Genomic DNA, 17,581 nt, shown 5'->3' with positions numbered 1-17,581 from the left:
GGCTAGCGTTGCAGCTCGGGCCCCGCCTACTGACCAATGGGAAAGAGCTAGAATCTGACGCACTTGTGTCGCCATGTTGGCTCTCAGTTGAATAGAGCTGAATGGAAAATTTCTGTCGCATTCGAGCCAAAATGACTTGACTTTTCTAGTACGTTGGCCAAAGAGCGATAAGCGCTCCGCCTATTTTTTTTGGAGAAACCAATCATTTGTCTTTTCAGGTGTCCTGCCTCTGGTCCTCTACGTTCTTAATTTTCTAAGTATTGACGTTATTATTTTCAGTACCATCAATTTGCTTGGACGTTTGCGCATGTGGCTTTTAATGTCTACAGTAGTTAATTTGTAAGACTGGATTGAATTTGTAATCGGTAACGTAAAATGTAAAATAATTGCATTCTTTATTTTTTTTAAACTGATGGATGACCTGTTAAGATGTGGCTTGTGCGTGCAATAGATTATTGGACGTTTTGTAAGCATGGTATGGAAAAATAAGTATAATAATTAAAATAAAATAAAATCTCTGCAAGGCAGCTCCCTCCTCCAAGCAAAGAAAAACAACTCTATAAAAAAACGATTATCAAACGTAGGGAGCGGGAGCGATCACGCTCGGGCCCCACCTTCCGGCCAATAGGGAGAAGCTGGAAACTGACGCGCTTAGTCGCCATCTTGGATCCCATTAGAAATAGTGGGTGTATTGAAAATACTGTTCGTTCGAGCCAAAATGACAGGCTTTTCAAATGCCATTCACCAATGATCCATGATATATCCGCCTACTTCATTCTCATTGGTTTTCTCATTGGCATCATGAGCCTTCTGATTGGTGTTCAACACACCGTTAAACCCTCCCCAAACATTTGATTGGACAACATTTGCGCATGTTGTTGTAGACAGTAATGTTTGAGGATGTACGCTTGCCTTGCAGTGGTTAAGTTTTGTAACAGTGGCCCCGAATCATACCTAAAGGATTTGCAAAAGGGTCATATAGGTTTTTTTTATCCTTAAGCTATGAATTATGCATTCAGTTGCACAGCACAGGCGAGTTGTTTTGATTGGATATGGATTCTTTGAGTACCAGTTGTTATTGATGGGTTCATCCCTATTATGAACTAATGTAAATAGATGTAAGTTAAAGGTCCATAAAGTGGAAAAGGGCACCATGTGTATCTTCTATTTGGTTGCGTTTCTGTTTGGCCTGACAGCAGAACAATGTTCCTCCGAACTGATAGAAGATTCCAGCCAGAGCTTCATGGAGAGGATGCACACAGGGAAGACATCCTTTATATACTTTGGAAACCATGGTGAGACTTTGTTTAATGTTTAGAAAATGATTGAAGAGCAGTTGACATCATTTGTCAGATCAGCACTTCTGCGTATTTCATTGGATTTGAGGTGTCGAAACAATGTTAAATTATTAATTATTATGTTTACTTGCAGTCAATCCAACCATCAAATTGTTCATGGAGCAGCTCGAGATGTCAGCAGATGCCCTAGAGGACTATGGGATATCTGTTGTAAAGGTGAGAAAAATCTCATTTGATCCCACCAGAGAGATGCATCGGAATGTAAGCACAAGGAGCTTTGGTTTGTAGTTATGTTAGTGTAACTTGGTACATGAAATTGACTATGCTGCAATAAAGCGAAACAGCTTGAATATAACTGTTTTTACAGGTGAACTGTTCAAAAGATGCTATAGAAAATTACTGCACTGGAGAAAAGCTCATGACCAAGGCACACTTGTTCAGGTACAGGTTTATATAATTTACCCTCATCTAATTATAGAAACATTTTTGTTTAAAAGTTTGGGGGTAAGTACAATTTAAGGATTTTTCAAAGAAAGCAAGGGTATATTCAATTGACAGCAAAGTGACAATAAAGACATTTATAATGTTAAAAACTATATATATTTAAAATAAATGCTTGTTCTAATGAACTTCAAAAATTCCTGTATCAAAAATATTAAGGAGCACAACTGTTGTCAATAAGAAATGTTCCTTGAGCAGCAAATCAGCATATTAGAATGATTTCTGAAGGATCATGTGACACTGAAGACTGGAGTAATAATGCTGAAAATTCAGCTTTGATCACAGGAACAAATTGTATTTTAAAATATTATAATACAAAACTGTTATTTTAATTTGTTAATGTATGTTACGATATTACTGTTTTTACTGTATTTTTGATCAAATGTAGCCTTGGTGAGCATAAGAGACTTCTTTCAGAAAAAATCTTACTGACCCCAAACCTTTGAACAGCAGTGTATACACCCATATGATTTTCTTTTATCCATGGAACACAGAAGGATATGTTTGCCATACTGTGAAGGTGAATGAGTTCAGCATCAGAAATGATAAGAAAGTGCCGTAAAAATGGTCAATATGACTCAGTCATGCAGGTCTGGAATGACATGAATCCCATTTTTTTTTGTCTTTTATCATTCCAGAGGTTCTGAGGTCCTTAGGAGTTTTGACATCGATACCGTATTTGACGTCAACGCGATTGTTTCTCATGTCCTTTTGTGAGTTCTTATTTAAAACTGACTAGCAACAATGTTTAAAGATCTTCATATTTTGCCTGATGGAACTACAGTGAAGACCTTTGAATGTGTCCCTTTATCCTCCATTCAGCTCGGTCCTCTTCAATGAAGTCCATTACGTACACACACCTGCTGAGCTGCTGCGCGTGGAGAGAGCGGCCAAACAAAACAGTGACATTGTGGTCGGTCACATACCGGTGCTTGGCCTTCCAGGTACGATCTCTATTCTCTGTATGTATTTTGCTTTTAGAGTCCGTTTTCTTGATTGGAATGAAGCAATAACATCTCTTGTTTCTTTGTCCGAACAGAGCACCGAGCTTTGATGGAGGCAGCATTTGTGTATGGATCCAAGTACCAGTTTGTCCAGACAACTGGCTCTCTAGTCCTGAAACACATGGGGTGAGCTTAACATACTCTAAAGAGTGATATACAGTGAGGAAAATAAGTATTTGAACACCCTGCTATTTTGCAAGTTCTCCCACTTGGAAATCATGGAGGAGTCTGAAATTGTCATCGTAGGTGCATGTCCACTGTAAGAGACATAATCACAAAAAAAAATCCAGAAATCACAATATATGATTTTTTAAACTATTTATTTGTATGATACAGCTGCAAATAAGTATTTGAACACCTGTCTATCAGCTAGAATTCTGACCCTCAAAGACCTGTTAGTCTGCCTTTAAAATGTCCACCTCCACTCCATTTATTATCCTAAATTAGATGCACCTGTTTGAGGTCGTTAGCTGCATAAAGACACCTGTCCACCCCATACAATCAGTAAGAATCCAACTACTAACATGGCCAAGACCAAAGAGCTGTCCAAAGACACTAGAGACAAAGTTGTACACCTCCACAAGGCTGGAAAGCTTGGTGAAAAAAGGTCCACTGTTGGAGCAATCATTAGAAAATGGAAGAAGCTAAACATGACTGTCAATCTCCCTTGGACTGGGGCTCCATGCAAGATCTCACCTCGTGGGGTCTCAATGATCCTAAGAAAGGTGAGAAATCCACCCAGAACTACACGGAAGGAGCTGGTCAATGACCTGAAAAGAGCTGGGACCACCGTTTCCAAGGTTACTGTTGGTAATACACTAAGACGTCATGGTTTGAAATCATGCATGGCACGGAAGGTTCCCCTGCTTAAACCAGCACATGTCAAGGCCCGTCTTAAGTTTGCCAATGACCATTTGGATGATCCAGAGGAGTCATGGGAGAAAGTCATGTGGTCAGATGAGACCAAAATAGAACTTTTTTTCATAATTCCACTAAACGTGTTTGGAGGAAGAAGAATGATGAGTACCATCCCAAAAACACCATCCCTACTGTGAAGCATGGGGGTGGTAGCATCTGCACATGGGACAGGGCGACTGCACTGTATTAAGGAGAGGATGACCGGGGCCATGTATTGCGAGATTTTGGGGAACAACCTCCTTCCCTCAGTTAGAGCATTGAAGATGGGTCGAGGCTGGGTCTTCCAACATGACAATGACCCGAAGCACACAGCCAGGATAACCAAGGAGTGGCTCTGTAAGAAGCATATCAAGGTTCTGGCGTGGCCTAGCCAGTCTCCAGACCTAAACCCAATAGAGAATCTTTGGAGGGAGCTCAAACTCCGTGTTTCTCAGCGACAGCCCAGAAACCTGACTGATCTAGAGAAGATCTGTGTGGAGGAGTGGGCCAAAATCCCTCCTGCAGTGTGTGCAAACCTGGTGAAAAACTACAGAAAACGTTTGACCTCTGTAATTGCAAACAAAGGCTACTGTACCAAATATTAACATTAATTTTCTCAGGTGTTCAAATACTTATTTGCAGCTGTATCATACAAATAAATAGTTAAAAAATCATACATTGTGATTTCTGGATTAATTTTTTTTGATTATGTCTCTCACAGTGGACATGCACCTATGATGACAATTTCAGACCCCTCCATGATTTCTAAGTGGGAGAACTTGCAAAATAGCAGGGTGTTCAAATACTTATTTTCCTCACTGTACTTTCAAGCCCTCTTAAAGTATTTCAAAAATGGCCACAAGGTGTTCCCAGTGTCGTTCTAAAGCTCTCATCAGATGTTTGCATATCCAACAACCACAATATAGTCAGCAAACATTTTATTAAAGTGCCCCTATTATGCTTTTTTGTATATTACCCGTCATGAAGTGTGTAATATAGCTGTATGTTAATGGAAAAGGTCTGCAAAGTTTCAAAGATCAAAGAGTTACTGTCTCCGGTAGACCAATCACAACAGACTGGACCATCTGACCAATCAGAGCAGAGTAGCTCTCAGAGAGGAGAGATTTAGAGAGACTGAATCCTTAATCAAATTTTTTCAGAGACTGTGAGAAATGAAGAGATGCTGCAAAGTGTATTATGAGAAAATCAAAGGGTTTGTGACCTTGGATGCATGTAAACTTATTGTAGGAGATATTGTTCAGTTTTGTCTTAAATTATAACAAGTTCTTCTGCTTTAGTGTCCCTCAAATGTATCTTGTTCTGTACAGGGTCGTCGATTCCTCTTCCTCACAAGCACGACTGTGGTTTTTGCACTGTAAAGGTGTGTCCAGCCAGTCTGATCCATGCCCCAGCGTTCCCATGAGGAAACCACTCAAAACCATCAACATACACACCTTCCTCCAGCTGATGGAGGCACCTCTAGTGGTGAGTAAGCTTCTTCTACTTCCTGACATTTATGCCATTTATGATGAAAAGGTGTTATTCTGATTCTCAAGTCTCTTGCAGAAGTTCATTATCCATTCTGTTTTGATCCAATTCTGGACTTTTCTGGCAGACAGAGGCAGAGGTGGACCCCTCTGATGTAGATGTGGTTCATATCCACCTCAGTGTGCCCGTGCTGTTTCTGTTCTCTCAGCCCCAAACCCAGCACCTGGACCGGGCCACCGCTCAAACTCTCGCCCTGCAGCTCCGCGGGGAGGTTGGCGTAGTGCTCATTTCCAGGTACTGATGAGGACAATAAAAACAATAGCGCAATTCATACAACTTCAATATTTATATAACAAGATTCTATGGGAAATAATGGCCAATACTTTACAATAAGTAATTAGCTAATGCATTAAAGCTACAATATGTAAGATTTTTGTAATAAAATATCCAAAAATCACTTGCACAGTGTGATATATTTCCTGCAGTTGTGTACTTACAATATCCCAAAAGTTCCCAAAGATTTTTAATTTCAGAGAAATTCCAATTTTAAATAATGGCTCGTCCCTGTCACCCTGTCCCACTTGTCGCCTGTCAATGACGTAATATCCGCGTTGTCCCTGGTTTCCGCTCGTACTGCCATAGTAACCATGGCGACAGACGTGGACAACTGCGTTACGTCTAGCGGCACGCTCACGCTGTTGTTGTTTCGTTCAAACATTATGGACCATGGCAAGCAGACTTTGAGACAAAAGGAGAACTAAAACGAGGGTCAATATCGGTGTGACGTTTTCGAGATGCCGAGAGCTCCACGTCCACGACTAACTTTGACTTGACAGAGACGCGAAAATGTAGAGGTGAGCAAATGTACATACTCTACTGTACATCCGCGGGACTCGCGTGTGCCGCTGATATCTGTTTCTCATTAGCAGACAGCTGCTTCATACCACAGTCATGTTAAAAACATCAATGTATTCACTCTTCCATAAACATTATTAGATCCTTCGGCATGATGGCAAGTTCCATAATTCAGCTTATGCATCATCAACCTGCGCCTTTGTTAATGTAAGAGGTTAGCGACCCCTAGCGGTGAAACAAATGACATATTGTAGCTTTAAATATCATGAACTAACAATAGTTTTTAGAGTGTTTTAATATTTTCTTGGTTAATGTTTGTATATTTTTTTAATTTTATATATTATTTAACATATATTATTTTAAGTAAGTAAAAAAATAAATTTTTATATTTATTTTAAAATGTTATTTATTCCTGTGATGGCAAAGCTGAAGCATTATTACTCCAGTCTTCAGTGTCACATGATCCTTCAGAAATCATTCTAATATGATGATTTGATAATAATAATAAGTGTTTCTTGAGCAGCAATGTTGTGCTGCTTAATATTTTTGCTATCTTGTTTTATAGGTTCAAAACCATTCTACATTTTTTTTAAGGACTCTTTGCTGAATAGAAAGTTCAAAAGATCAGCATTTATTTGAAATGTAAATGTCTTTACTATCACTTGATTAATTTAAAGCATATTTTCTGAATAAAAACATTAATTTCTGTCCAGAAAAAAATCGTACTACCGGTAATTATAAAATAATCGCTAAATAATTGATATATTAGGGCATTGTACAATGTTTTAATATTTACAAATTTTTATGTTAGCAATGCATCAGTGTTCACAAAAATAAGCATTATCCAAGATTAATAATAATAAAAGTATTATTTATTGTTAGACATGTTAACTATCACATTAACTACATTAATGTTGTATACACCTTATTGTAGGTTGAACGTTTTATCTGTCTGGATTTGAGGAATATGATATCATTGGTTATATTTCTTTTCCCATCAGCTAAAAACATAAGCATAGAAAGTTCTTAGATTTTGGTGAATATTACGAAAAACTTTTCTTGGCATAGGATGTACTAATGAATCATGCACAATAAGAGTAAAAGGAAATGGGGTCAGGTTTGCTATATCCATACAGCATCCAAATAATCTCCAAATCGCCTTCCAAAGATCTTATTTTTTAGTCAACACTGTATCTTTTCATTTTTCAGGGAAAGTCCAACCGTGAAAACTCCACTTAAATATAACGCTGCATACAGACTCCCACAGGAGGTCAGTTTAACCTTTGAATGTGGCTGTGATTATCTGAAAAATCTGTTTCTAACAAGAACTTTTGTCAACAGGATGTGAAATATTTGACCCTGAATAGTGCAGAGGAGGTTATGAAACTTTTCAAAGAAGAACTTTTGCAAGAACACAAGATTGAAGATGAAGAGGGAGATGAGGAACAGTGGTCAGATCTTGGTAGGATGCCACCTATGCGATCATCCAGGTCTTAGAATGGTTTTAAACTGGTTTTAAAGATCTTGTTGACTTCATCCAGATATCCTTGATGATGAGGTGTCAGAGTCTGTGTACAGAGACCGTGATCATATGCCGGATTTGGAGTCTGTTACTGAACTCACATCAGACACTTTTCAAACTACAGTCACGCTGAATGATATCACAGTGGTGCTGTTCTATTTTAAATGTAAGTTTTAATATTTGTCTCACTATATTTGCGGTGTTAGAGGAATCTATGAACCTGATGTATCCACTTTTGTCCTCTAGGGGACGCTGTCTGTATGGCTTTTATTCAGTCATATATAGAGGTGGCGGATGCACTTGAAGGTAAAAGCATTTTTAAATGAATCTTTAAAAAAAAAACAAAGACATAACTCAATTTACAGCATTTCTACATTCTGCTACTCAATTGAACACAATTGCCAGAGTAGCAGAATGTTGAAATGCTGTAAATTGAGTTATGTCTTTGTTTTTTTTTAAAAGATTCCTTTGATGGAATCCATTTTCAGCCAATGTTAAAGAAAAATCATTATCTGATCTCCACTTAATAAATAGTTTTGCTTTTACAGTGGCCTCAAAAATTATTTGCATTAGATAATAAAATAACAACCAAAGTGGAATCTGCAAACAAATAATGTTGAACTTTTTCCTCAGAACCAACATCCCTTTTCTATGGAAGCTTGTTTCCGCCACAAAAAAAAAAAAAAAAAAAAAGATAATTGCGGCTTTTTATCTCACAATTGCGAGTTTACATCTCGCAATTCTGACTTTATTTCTCAGAATTGCGAGATATAAAGTCAGAATTGCGTGAAATAAAGTCACAATTGCGTGTTATAAAGTCAGAATTCTGACTTTTTTTCTCGCAATTGCGACTTTATATAACGCAATTCTGACTTTATATCTCAGAATTCTGACTTTATATCACGCAATTGGGAGATATAAAGTCAGAATTGCATGATATAAAGTCGCAATTGCGTGTTATAAAGTCAGAATTGTGAGATATAAACTATTCTAAGGTTAAAAAAAAAAAAGTCCGTCTTTTTTTTCCCCTTAGAATTGGACTTTATATCTCACAATTCTGAGAGAAGATGTCAGAATTGCGAGATATAAACTCGCAATTATGTGTTATAAAGTCAGAATTGCGTGATATAAAGTCAGAATTGCGAGATGTAAACTCGCAATTGTGAGATAAAAAGTCGCAATTATCTTTTAAAATGTTTTATTCAGTGGCGGAAACAAGCTTCCATACTTTTCTGAGCATTTTTTTTAACCGACTGGTCTGTGATTGTATTTCCTTTATCTTTTATTTCATCATCTTTCTTGAAATAATTTGATTTAATACAACTAAATCAAATCCTGTCATTATTTACTCTCGTCATTTAATACCTGTATGACTTTCTCTCTTTTGTGGAATGAAAAAAGAATACATTTTGAAGCATTTTGGGGTCCAAACAATATTAGAATCTCATTGATTCTAATTGTATCGCATTATTGTATAGACAAAAACAGACATTTTTCAAAATATCATCTGTGTTCCACATTAAGTCATACAGGTTTGGATCAACATACACATATATATGTACCCCATATACACATATATATGGGGCAAATACTTTTTCACACCGGGAGATTGCATAATTAAAACGTCAAGGGAATTTAAAGATGCACCATTTTTGTGTCCATTTTATCAAATGACACCACATGCTATGTTAAAAAATGTCCACTAATAGTTAGGGTGACGAATACTTTGTAATTAATATCAGCATTCACTAAATGCACTTTTCTTTATCGTGTTCAGGTGTGAGTGGGGTGGAGTTGGCAGCTGTAGACTGTGGAGAATTGACTGATATTTGCAGTGATCAGAACATCACTTCCTTCCCCACCGTTATGATCTACCGCCCCATGGCTGCTGCTCAGCCGTACAGAGGCATGCTGGGAACCAAGAGCCTACACACGTTCATACTACTGTGAGTTTCACGTCCTCTCTCTCACACAAATTCCGATCCTCTGGGTGTGATTCAGTCTGTGTCTTTTTTTTAATTAGTGGCCTGATGATTGTGTGCAAGAGTCGAGTGCTACAGTGTGCATTTGCAGTTTGCCTTCTATTATATGTTCTTATATGGTTTGAGCTGATAATGGAAATTGTGGTGTCTTATCTGTAGAGCACCATCAAAAATCAATTAATAGTTAGGCCCAAGACAACAGTGCAGTGATATAAATGCACTGCCTACATTCCCACCCGAAAAAAACAATAGTCTTAAATAAAGACATCGCAATTGAACATTCCACACCTCAGTAATGTTTATTAATGAGTTAATTTTGTTCTTGCAGGAGTCTGGTCTTCAGTCCTGCCCATCTATCCTCCTCTGCTGAGGTGACGTCATTCTTAGAGGGAGATTTGTACAGTAAACATGTAGATTTGTCCGCAGTCAGAGTGCTGGGCCTGTTCAGTTCATTGCAAGATACTGGTAAGCTCCTTTTTCCCAGGACCAACATCCCTTTTCTGGGCATTTTTATAATGTTTTTTAACCGACTGGACTGTGATTTTAGTTGGTGTATCCAGTCATTACCTCTATCCTTTATTTCCTCATCTTTCCTTGTAGAATTTGATGTAGTACACTGAAAGTGACTTTTTTTTTATTTAATTTTCAAAAATGAAATAAAAAAAAGTTGTTTGTTGACAGTAAGATTATTTTATTAAAGGTAGTTTAGGCAATTTCAGAGAGCTAACAATAGCAAGCTAGCTTTGAAAGCATCAGATCCCACCCTCCCTACAGAGCGAACCAAATGCAATGATTGGATGAACATTTCTTGGTGACTTCCACAGAAGAGATATATCATTTTTTTCATATATACATATTTAGACCACTTCTATTATTGAACTGTGAAGAGAGTTTCAAAAGTGTTTCATTACCTTACCTTTAAGCAAGGATGTTTTTTTATTTGCTGTGTAACAGAAGATATTTAGAAAAATGTCTCTCTCTTTTTTTTTCAGTCAATGCTTACCAAAACTGTTTTGTTACCAGCAATTTTCTAAATATATTCTTTTATGTTACAGTTTGGAATGACATGAGGGTGAGAAAATGATTTTTGGTGGACTGTTTAATTGTAATGGTCAGAGAGATGGTGGCAAATGGACATGACTAAATTACTATTGGTTTTGGCTTATGACCAACCTCTTAAAATGTTACTCTACTTGTACGTTGCATTCTTCATTTTATATTATGGCAACCAAAATGTATTTTATTGGGTGTAGCATGTATTGCATAACTTGATATGCCCATGATCCTGTCATTCAGGTGCTCTTTATGTTTTAGGTGTAACCTCATTTGAAGAAGCTGCAAGACTCCTCAGAGGAGAGACAATTCTTGGGCTATTTGCCAACAAAGAGGCGGAGCAATGGTATCTGACAGTTTAACCGTAACTATTTTGATGATGTATTCAACTTTATATTATATCTTGCCATTCAAAAGATGTCAAGCTCTTTAACAAGATGATACATGTCTGGACTTTTCAGTGTAGTGTAATAGAAAGCTGACTGCTCTGTATTTGAACAGGGTAGAGGGACTGTCAGTGAACCTGCCTGCTTTACTGGTATCCCGCGGCCCTGGAGTTCCTTATGAAGTCTATTCTATCCCATCATCCTCCCCAACGGAACAGGTCTCACTCATAAAACGAGTGGAACTGGATCATTTTGTAAGTTGTTTTGGTAGCATAGTTGCAAGTTCACTCTAGTCTCTAAACACTATCCTTCACAGTTGCTCAATGGTACGTTATATTGAAATCACATGTGTTTTAGTGGAATTTAAGTCATTTGAATTGACCATCCTCTTCCATTGACGTAGTTAACAGTGCTTTTAACAACCAAAAACTCACTAACAAGATGAAAATATGTTTTGCATTAAAGCCTGAACTGACAGTGGAGAATCTTTCCTGGTATTTGGAGCTTGGGAAACCTTTGCTACTGCTTTTTATCGGAAAGGAGGACAGTACAGAGAGTACGAAGTCTTTAGCAGAGATAAAGCGTCCACTGAGCTCTGGACAGCTGGATTCCTTCCTGCCATGTTGGATCCATCTGTGAGGAACATGATCTGTTAGACTCATTAATCAAAATGCATTCACTTTAAGCAAACCCTTTGTTAGTTGCCATCAATGTGGTTTCATTGTTCTAGGGGTCGGACACCTGTTGGGAGGTCTGTCCTGGAGAAGTATCTTGGCTTTGTACCTCCACTTCCTGCTTTGGTGATTTCAAAGTTAAGAACTGGAGGAGAGGTGTTCCTTTTCCCCCCAGAGCGCCCCCTTATGGCTAAGAACATCCTGCAGTGGATTCATGATGTGGAAAACGGACAGGAACAACCAGCAGGTGAGTCCCTGTATCTTTTAATTAGAGGTTTTTAATCCCAAAAAAACTACAAAATATGAGTGAGCAGTTCTAACACACAGTGGAAGGCTATTCCACAGTTTTGGGGCAATAAATCTCATTTTTATCATATTTAATGGCATCTGTATGTACACTGTCTGTGACTTTGTCAGTAGTTCACTTTCATTCATGATAGAAAAACTACTCGTAATTTGCCTTTTTGGCAAAATTTAGGAGATTTTGCACGAATTTCACAAGAATATTAGTGTGAGAACAGTGGAAACATGAAGGATATGAATGCCTTCACACCTCCTCTTTAGCTGCTGTTCACATTACTTCATATTTGATGTCTTCAAATGTGTGTCATTGTACAGTTATCGATGTCTGTTACATGCCCACAGTTCCAGGAATCGGTCATTGCACAGCCCTGAAAAGGCTGGCACAAAGTAAAGATGTTTTATGAGATCACACCCTGTCCATTCAGAACTTCATCAACACTTTTCCCCGAATACAATCTCTATTGTTGCCTGTGGTAAAAAACAAACCCAATCACTCAGATCCAGCACTCAGCTCTGTTGATGCCCTTCCAAAACGCGCTCTCATTCGAATGTCCCCAAAGACACGCCACTCCATTCCTGCTGATGGTCTCAGAGCGGGTCTTGCTTTTGTCAGCGTCAAAACCTGGACTGGTTTTATACCCACATCTCAGCATCTCCCATCTGCTTCCTACGAAGCTGAGAGGAAACTGTATCCCTTAATTGTGTCTGATTGTTACAAGTTATTTCCCTGAAACCTTCTGCCGGACTCCTGGGGCCTGGGGACTTTTTTGGCAGCTTTTTGCACTTGGCTTCATCCGTCTGTCGGTTAAAATGTGTTTTATGAGGATGGATGAAGCACTTTATCCATCGGAAGATATTTATTAAATTTCATATGCCAGTCAGATGCAGAGCAAATACAATTGTCTACACATCATCTGAATTTTATCCTTGAAGCATTAGTGTAATTATAATGAAATGTCCTTTGTATTGCTGTTAAAAGAACCACCGTATACGCGCCTGTTTTGTGACTCTTGGTAGTTGGAAAAACAATAGTTGTTTCCTTTGTGCTTTATGGCCCCATAGATTTTATTAGGCTCTTTGTATATTGTCTCACAGCCGTATGACTGTGATGTAAGTGTTTTAGCTTCTTCTACTGCAAGTGTGACTGGGTGGTAGTGTAATCTTTCCCGTTACACATTCATGGGTTTGTCCTTCTTTTTCCTCTGTGACCAGACAAAGGATTCAGTCTGAGCACAAGCAAGATTCTTTTTTTACTTTCACATTTCGCATAGAAACTTCCTCAATGAGTGTCAGTGTCCTTCTGTATCATCAACACATTCAAGTTACACTAGTTTAGATGCACCAAGGCAGGGGGTGCGAGAAGAGTATGAATTCTAATGGCTTGTGTCTCTCTTCAGTCTATGACTAACAGTCTAACAGTCTATGACTGTTTTATAGTCCACATGTCGAATCATAAGTCGGATTCTAAGGATAAGTAATATGATGCCTTTTCTCAACAAACTGTGTTATTTGAGGTATGGGAAAAACCTCTAACTGTAAGTAAGAGCAATTATAATAATGACGCTTGTCATCAAAAATGTGTTTGGAATCAATATCATTCTCCTTTTTCAAAATAATTCCAAGGACCCAGATGTCCGCTTTTCCTGTAATTTGAGCAACCAACATTTTGTTTGTTCGGTTACTATGCATTTCGCGGGAGCGACAAAACATTTGCGCAGGCTGATTAATCCCACCGCACCACAGACATTAGAGATAGCTGCAGACTCATGAGCAGAGGAGTCATACTGATAGTCCGTCAGTCTCCTGATATGTAGAAGCATGACAGTCCAGCATTTTATGGTAGAAACCACCACATCTGTTGATCCACGTCCACAGAGTGTGATTAGTGCTGATGTTCTGGCTCAAAAATCCTGCAGTTCTAGTTCTTATCCAAGTTAAATATACGCCACCGTTCTAAAGAAATCAAATTTTCCTTGATCTTTTGACAAATATGATGTCATTGTACTATAAAAATATCCTGTAAGTCAAAAACTCCTCATTAGTCCAAAACCAGCTTTGGGAAAATTTGTGATTGTGTCACATTATTATGTCATAGTGTGATAGAAGACAGTCACTGCAGAAGGAGATCAACACCTACTTCTACATTACAACATTGCTTCTTTATTAGTAAATAGTGGTGTAAGAAAATATCCATACAGTGAATATCACAATATTTTGTTTGGCGATACTGTATCGATTCTCAAAAACACTGTATATTGAATGTGGCACGCCCATTAAAACAGTGTGTTTGAAAGAGAGGGTCAAAAACAGGATAGAAAATAGCTTATTATTCTTAATGAGGATGTTTTTGGGTGTAGAAATCTTGATAACATTATAAGTGGAGTGGACCTCACCTCATAGAACATTATTTAAAAAAAGTGTAATTTTACAAAAGATTCCTATTTAAAGGAGTCATAACCTAGTATTACATTGGATACCTACTGCTGTATTATAGTCTTTCAGGCCCTTCTAAAAAAGAAAAGTGGAAAAAAAAATAAACACAGACCTACTTTTATCCTTATTTCTGAAGGCATTATTGTCTCGCGAGATCAATGCGATGTTTTGGCTGTCGTGGACGCTCTGGCTCTGCACGCCAGTTGAAAGGGTTGTTGGGACAGCGTCATTAAAAATGAATTTCATCCACTGGTCCCTGATAGTTTCGTCCGATTTTGGGAGATAAAACACATTTACATGTTTTTTATGGCAATCAACCACAGAGCAAGTCCGGTGTGCACTCGGTTTCTCCATCTTTCTCGACTGAACTGAATATGAGGGGGAGAGGGGAAGGGGGGGCTTCCTGCTGCGGTGTCCATATATGGTATATCCTACTACCTCATGACGTCAAGAGGGAGCTGAAATCAAAATCTCGTATTTGAGTGCGCGTGCACGCGCGCTGGTTTATTTACCCTGAGGTAAACAAACGCTTCACTTTTAAATATCGGCTTCCCGGCCAGTGTATAATCGTTAGTCGATCATAACATACATTGATTCTCGTGGAAAAGTGAAAATTGCAGGTTATGACTCCTTTAATATCAATTTTGTTCTTTTGTACTTTCTGTTCATCAAAGAATCCTGCAAATTAGACAACTGTTATTTTAAATTGTAATAATATTTCACAACATTACTGTATTTTTGATCAAATAAATGAAGCCTCGATGAGCTTAGAGTCTTCTTTCAAAAATATTTAAAAAACCTCACTAACCCCAAACATTTAAACGCAGGTGTACACATTTATTTATTCAGCAGTTGTTTTTCAATCCAGAAACTGCTGGACTCTTCCAGTTATGCTTGTTCTAGGTGTCAGGGCTGCACAGGTTTTTAATCAGTGTGCTGCAAAAAATGTTTTGCAAAGTAATATCCATGAAATAGCCTGCAATTATTTCTTTTGGATGGAAGAGATACTAAGGTCTGCACATATTTTCCACGTCTTCAGTGTTGTCTATGCGCCCATTTCAGTGGAGACAGCAGAGGCAATGTTTGGTCTTCCAGTTTGCTGTGTGTCAGATTGTTTTATCATCTCCAAGCCGCTGTAAAACTATTTTGAATTTGAATTATCTGTGAACGCATGACTTATAATTCAAGGAACCCTTTTCTGTAGAAATTAACAGTAACTTTCAAAAGTTTAGGGTCTATAAGATTTTTATATATATATATATATATATATTTTTTTAATATTCAACAAGGCTGCATTTGTTTGATCAGAAATACAGTAAAAACTATAATATTGTGAAATATTACAATTTCAAAGTGTTTTCTATTTTAAAATGTTAAGCTGAATTTTCACGATCCTTCAGAAATCAATCTAATATGCTGATTTGCTGCTCACAAAACATTTCATATGTTAAAAACAACTGTGCTGCTTAATATTTTTGTGGAAATACTGTTTATCAATTTAATCCATCATTGCTGAATAAAAGTATACATTTTTTTCTTCTTTTTTAAAATCTTACTGACTCCAAACATTTTAACGGTACTACATTTTCGACCAATATAAAGTTTAGTCAATTTAATTGGCTCTTTTTGGATTGTCTAAATTCAGATGAGTTAATTTCACAAATACCAAGAATAAAATGCCTAACCCCCAGTGTTTAGTGATTTGCATTCATTTATAAATAGTTTTATTTCAGTCTGTTATCGCATGCAGGCAGCTATGTTTTCACAGTAGGTCAGTTTACATTTACATAGTTTCCACACCAAGACATCTGGAAGCAGTTGTCACTCTCGATTAGTAAACTCTTCTACTTAAGATTTCCAGGTATCAAGCATCATTTACTCCCTAAGTGCTGTTTTGTTGTCACAAGTAGTTTGTGTTAAGTTACGCTAGCTGTTCTTCATCAACATTCATGAAACAATGAGTTTGACAGACGTCACCAAGCACAACAATCTCTGTTTTTTCTCTGTTGTTCTTTTAGGCTTGATCCCAGATGGGAAATGGGGCCCTCCTGTACCGTTCTTTGACTTTTTGGCAATAATGGACCAAGAAGCACCAACTTACGCAGCCCAGAAGGGTCCTAAAATGAAGAATGGGGGCAGGGAAGGCAACAGACAGCAGAGGCCTAACCAAAAACAAACTCCATATCCATCACCAAACCCCCAAGCACCCCGTCAGCACTCTGAACTATAAAGTCGAATCTTCTCATGGCACAGAGGGTTATGTAAACATTTCACATGACTGCTTGACATCTGCCAGATTTCATGTTACATGTGCAGTTAATGTGTTCTGTGCTATTCGCAGAAATGTTTATCAGAATGTCGAGGTTGCACATTATCCAACTTCTTTTGTCAAAATCAAATGGACTTTTCCAGAAATGAAATCAAGCACTCGCAAGATGGTTTACATTTTAGTGCTGTAACTTTATCTATACAGAATGAGGTATTTAAAGTCTACGACACTGTATTTATCAAAAATAATTTATGTAAACATTTTTGGGAAAATGTATCATTCTTATTCTTACAGTATGTGCCTGTTTGATAATGCTTTTATACAAATACAGAGCTTCACATGTGGATGACATTTGCGATTTGTACACTGCACATTGTTTCAGTCACGGAAGAACAGCAACTGTTTTTTTTTTTCTGTTCTTTTTCTTAACCATACCGTGCTTCTTCCATGATGGAAAGTCTAACGTCAAACCGGAAAGTGGGTGCGTCTTTGGTTGATTGCATTGTTAAAGTAAATTAGCATCACATTTAACAAGGGAAGAACTACTTTTTAATTCAAACCAAAGTTACCAAACAAGCCCCCCATCTTTTGTGAGTGCTGCTGGAATCTGAGTCCAGTATTTAAACCCTAATGCAGATGTTTTTCGGGAACATCTTAAATACCATTTTTTGCCAATGCAATGTGATCCAATGTGTGGTTGCATGCACATGAGATGTTCATATACACTGTATACATAGCCATGTGAAGGTCATTATACAGTATAAGTCTGCATGGAAACTCCATAAGCACTGTCATTTAGACCTGTTTATCTGTACTACTTCTCATGAGCTCTCTGACTTTTCTAATGGACATTGTTTCAACATTGAAAATTGCTTTATTAAAAGTTGAGTCTTACTTAATTGTTCCAAAACCTATA

At 37.7% G+C, this 17,581-nt stretch overlaps 1 protein-coding gene across 1 annotated transcript; it reads left to right on the top strand.

Moving 5' to 3' along the window:
* The first annotated feature begins 874 nt into the window (after positions 1–874).
* Positions 875–17,009, top strand: txndc16 (thioredoxin domain containing 16). Its single transcript, XM_084393947.1, has 19 exons — positions 875–1,295; positions 1,432–1,514; positions 1,666–1,739; positions 2,438–2,512; positions 2,622–2,743; positions 2,839–2,929; positions 5,029–5,185; positions 5,316–5,482; positions 7,253–7,313; positions 7,385–7,505; positions 7,585–7,731; positions 7,812–7,871; positions 9,343–9,511; positions 9,876–10,012; positions 10,862–10,946; positions 11,102–11,240; positions 11,452–11,621; positions 11,717–11,907; positions 16,415–17,009. Exons 1-19 carry the CDS (start codon positions 1,154–1,156, stop codon positions 16,624–16,626), a joined length of 2,403 nt encoding a protein of 800 aa, XP_084250073.1. The 5' UTR covers positions 875–1,153; the 3' UTR covers positions 16,627–17,009.
* Positions 17,010–17,581: the final 572 nt, after the last annotated feature.

The sequence above is a fragment of the Rutilus rutilus genome, assembly GCF_951802725.1.
Source record: "Rutilus rutilus genome assembly, chromosome: 21".
Classification (NCBI taxonomy): domain Eukaryota; kingdom Metazoa; phylum Chordata; class Actinopteri; order Cypriniformes; family Leuciscidae; genus Rutilus; species Rutilus rutilus.
The sequence above is the reverse complement of the archived record's forward strand: the minus strand, read 5'-3'. Positions and strand labels throughout refer to the sequence as shown.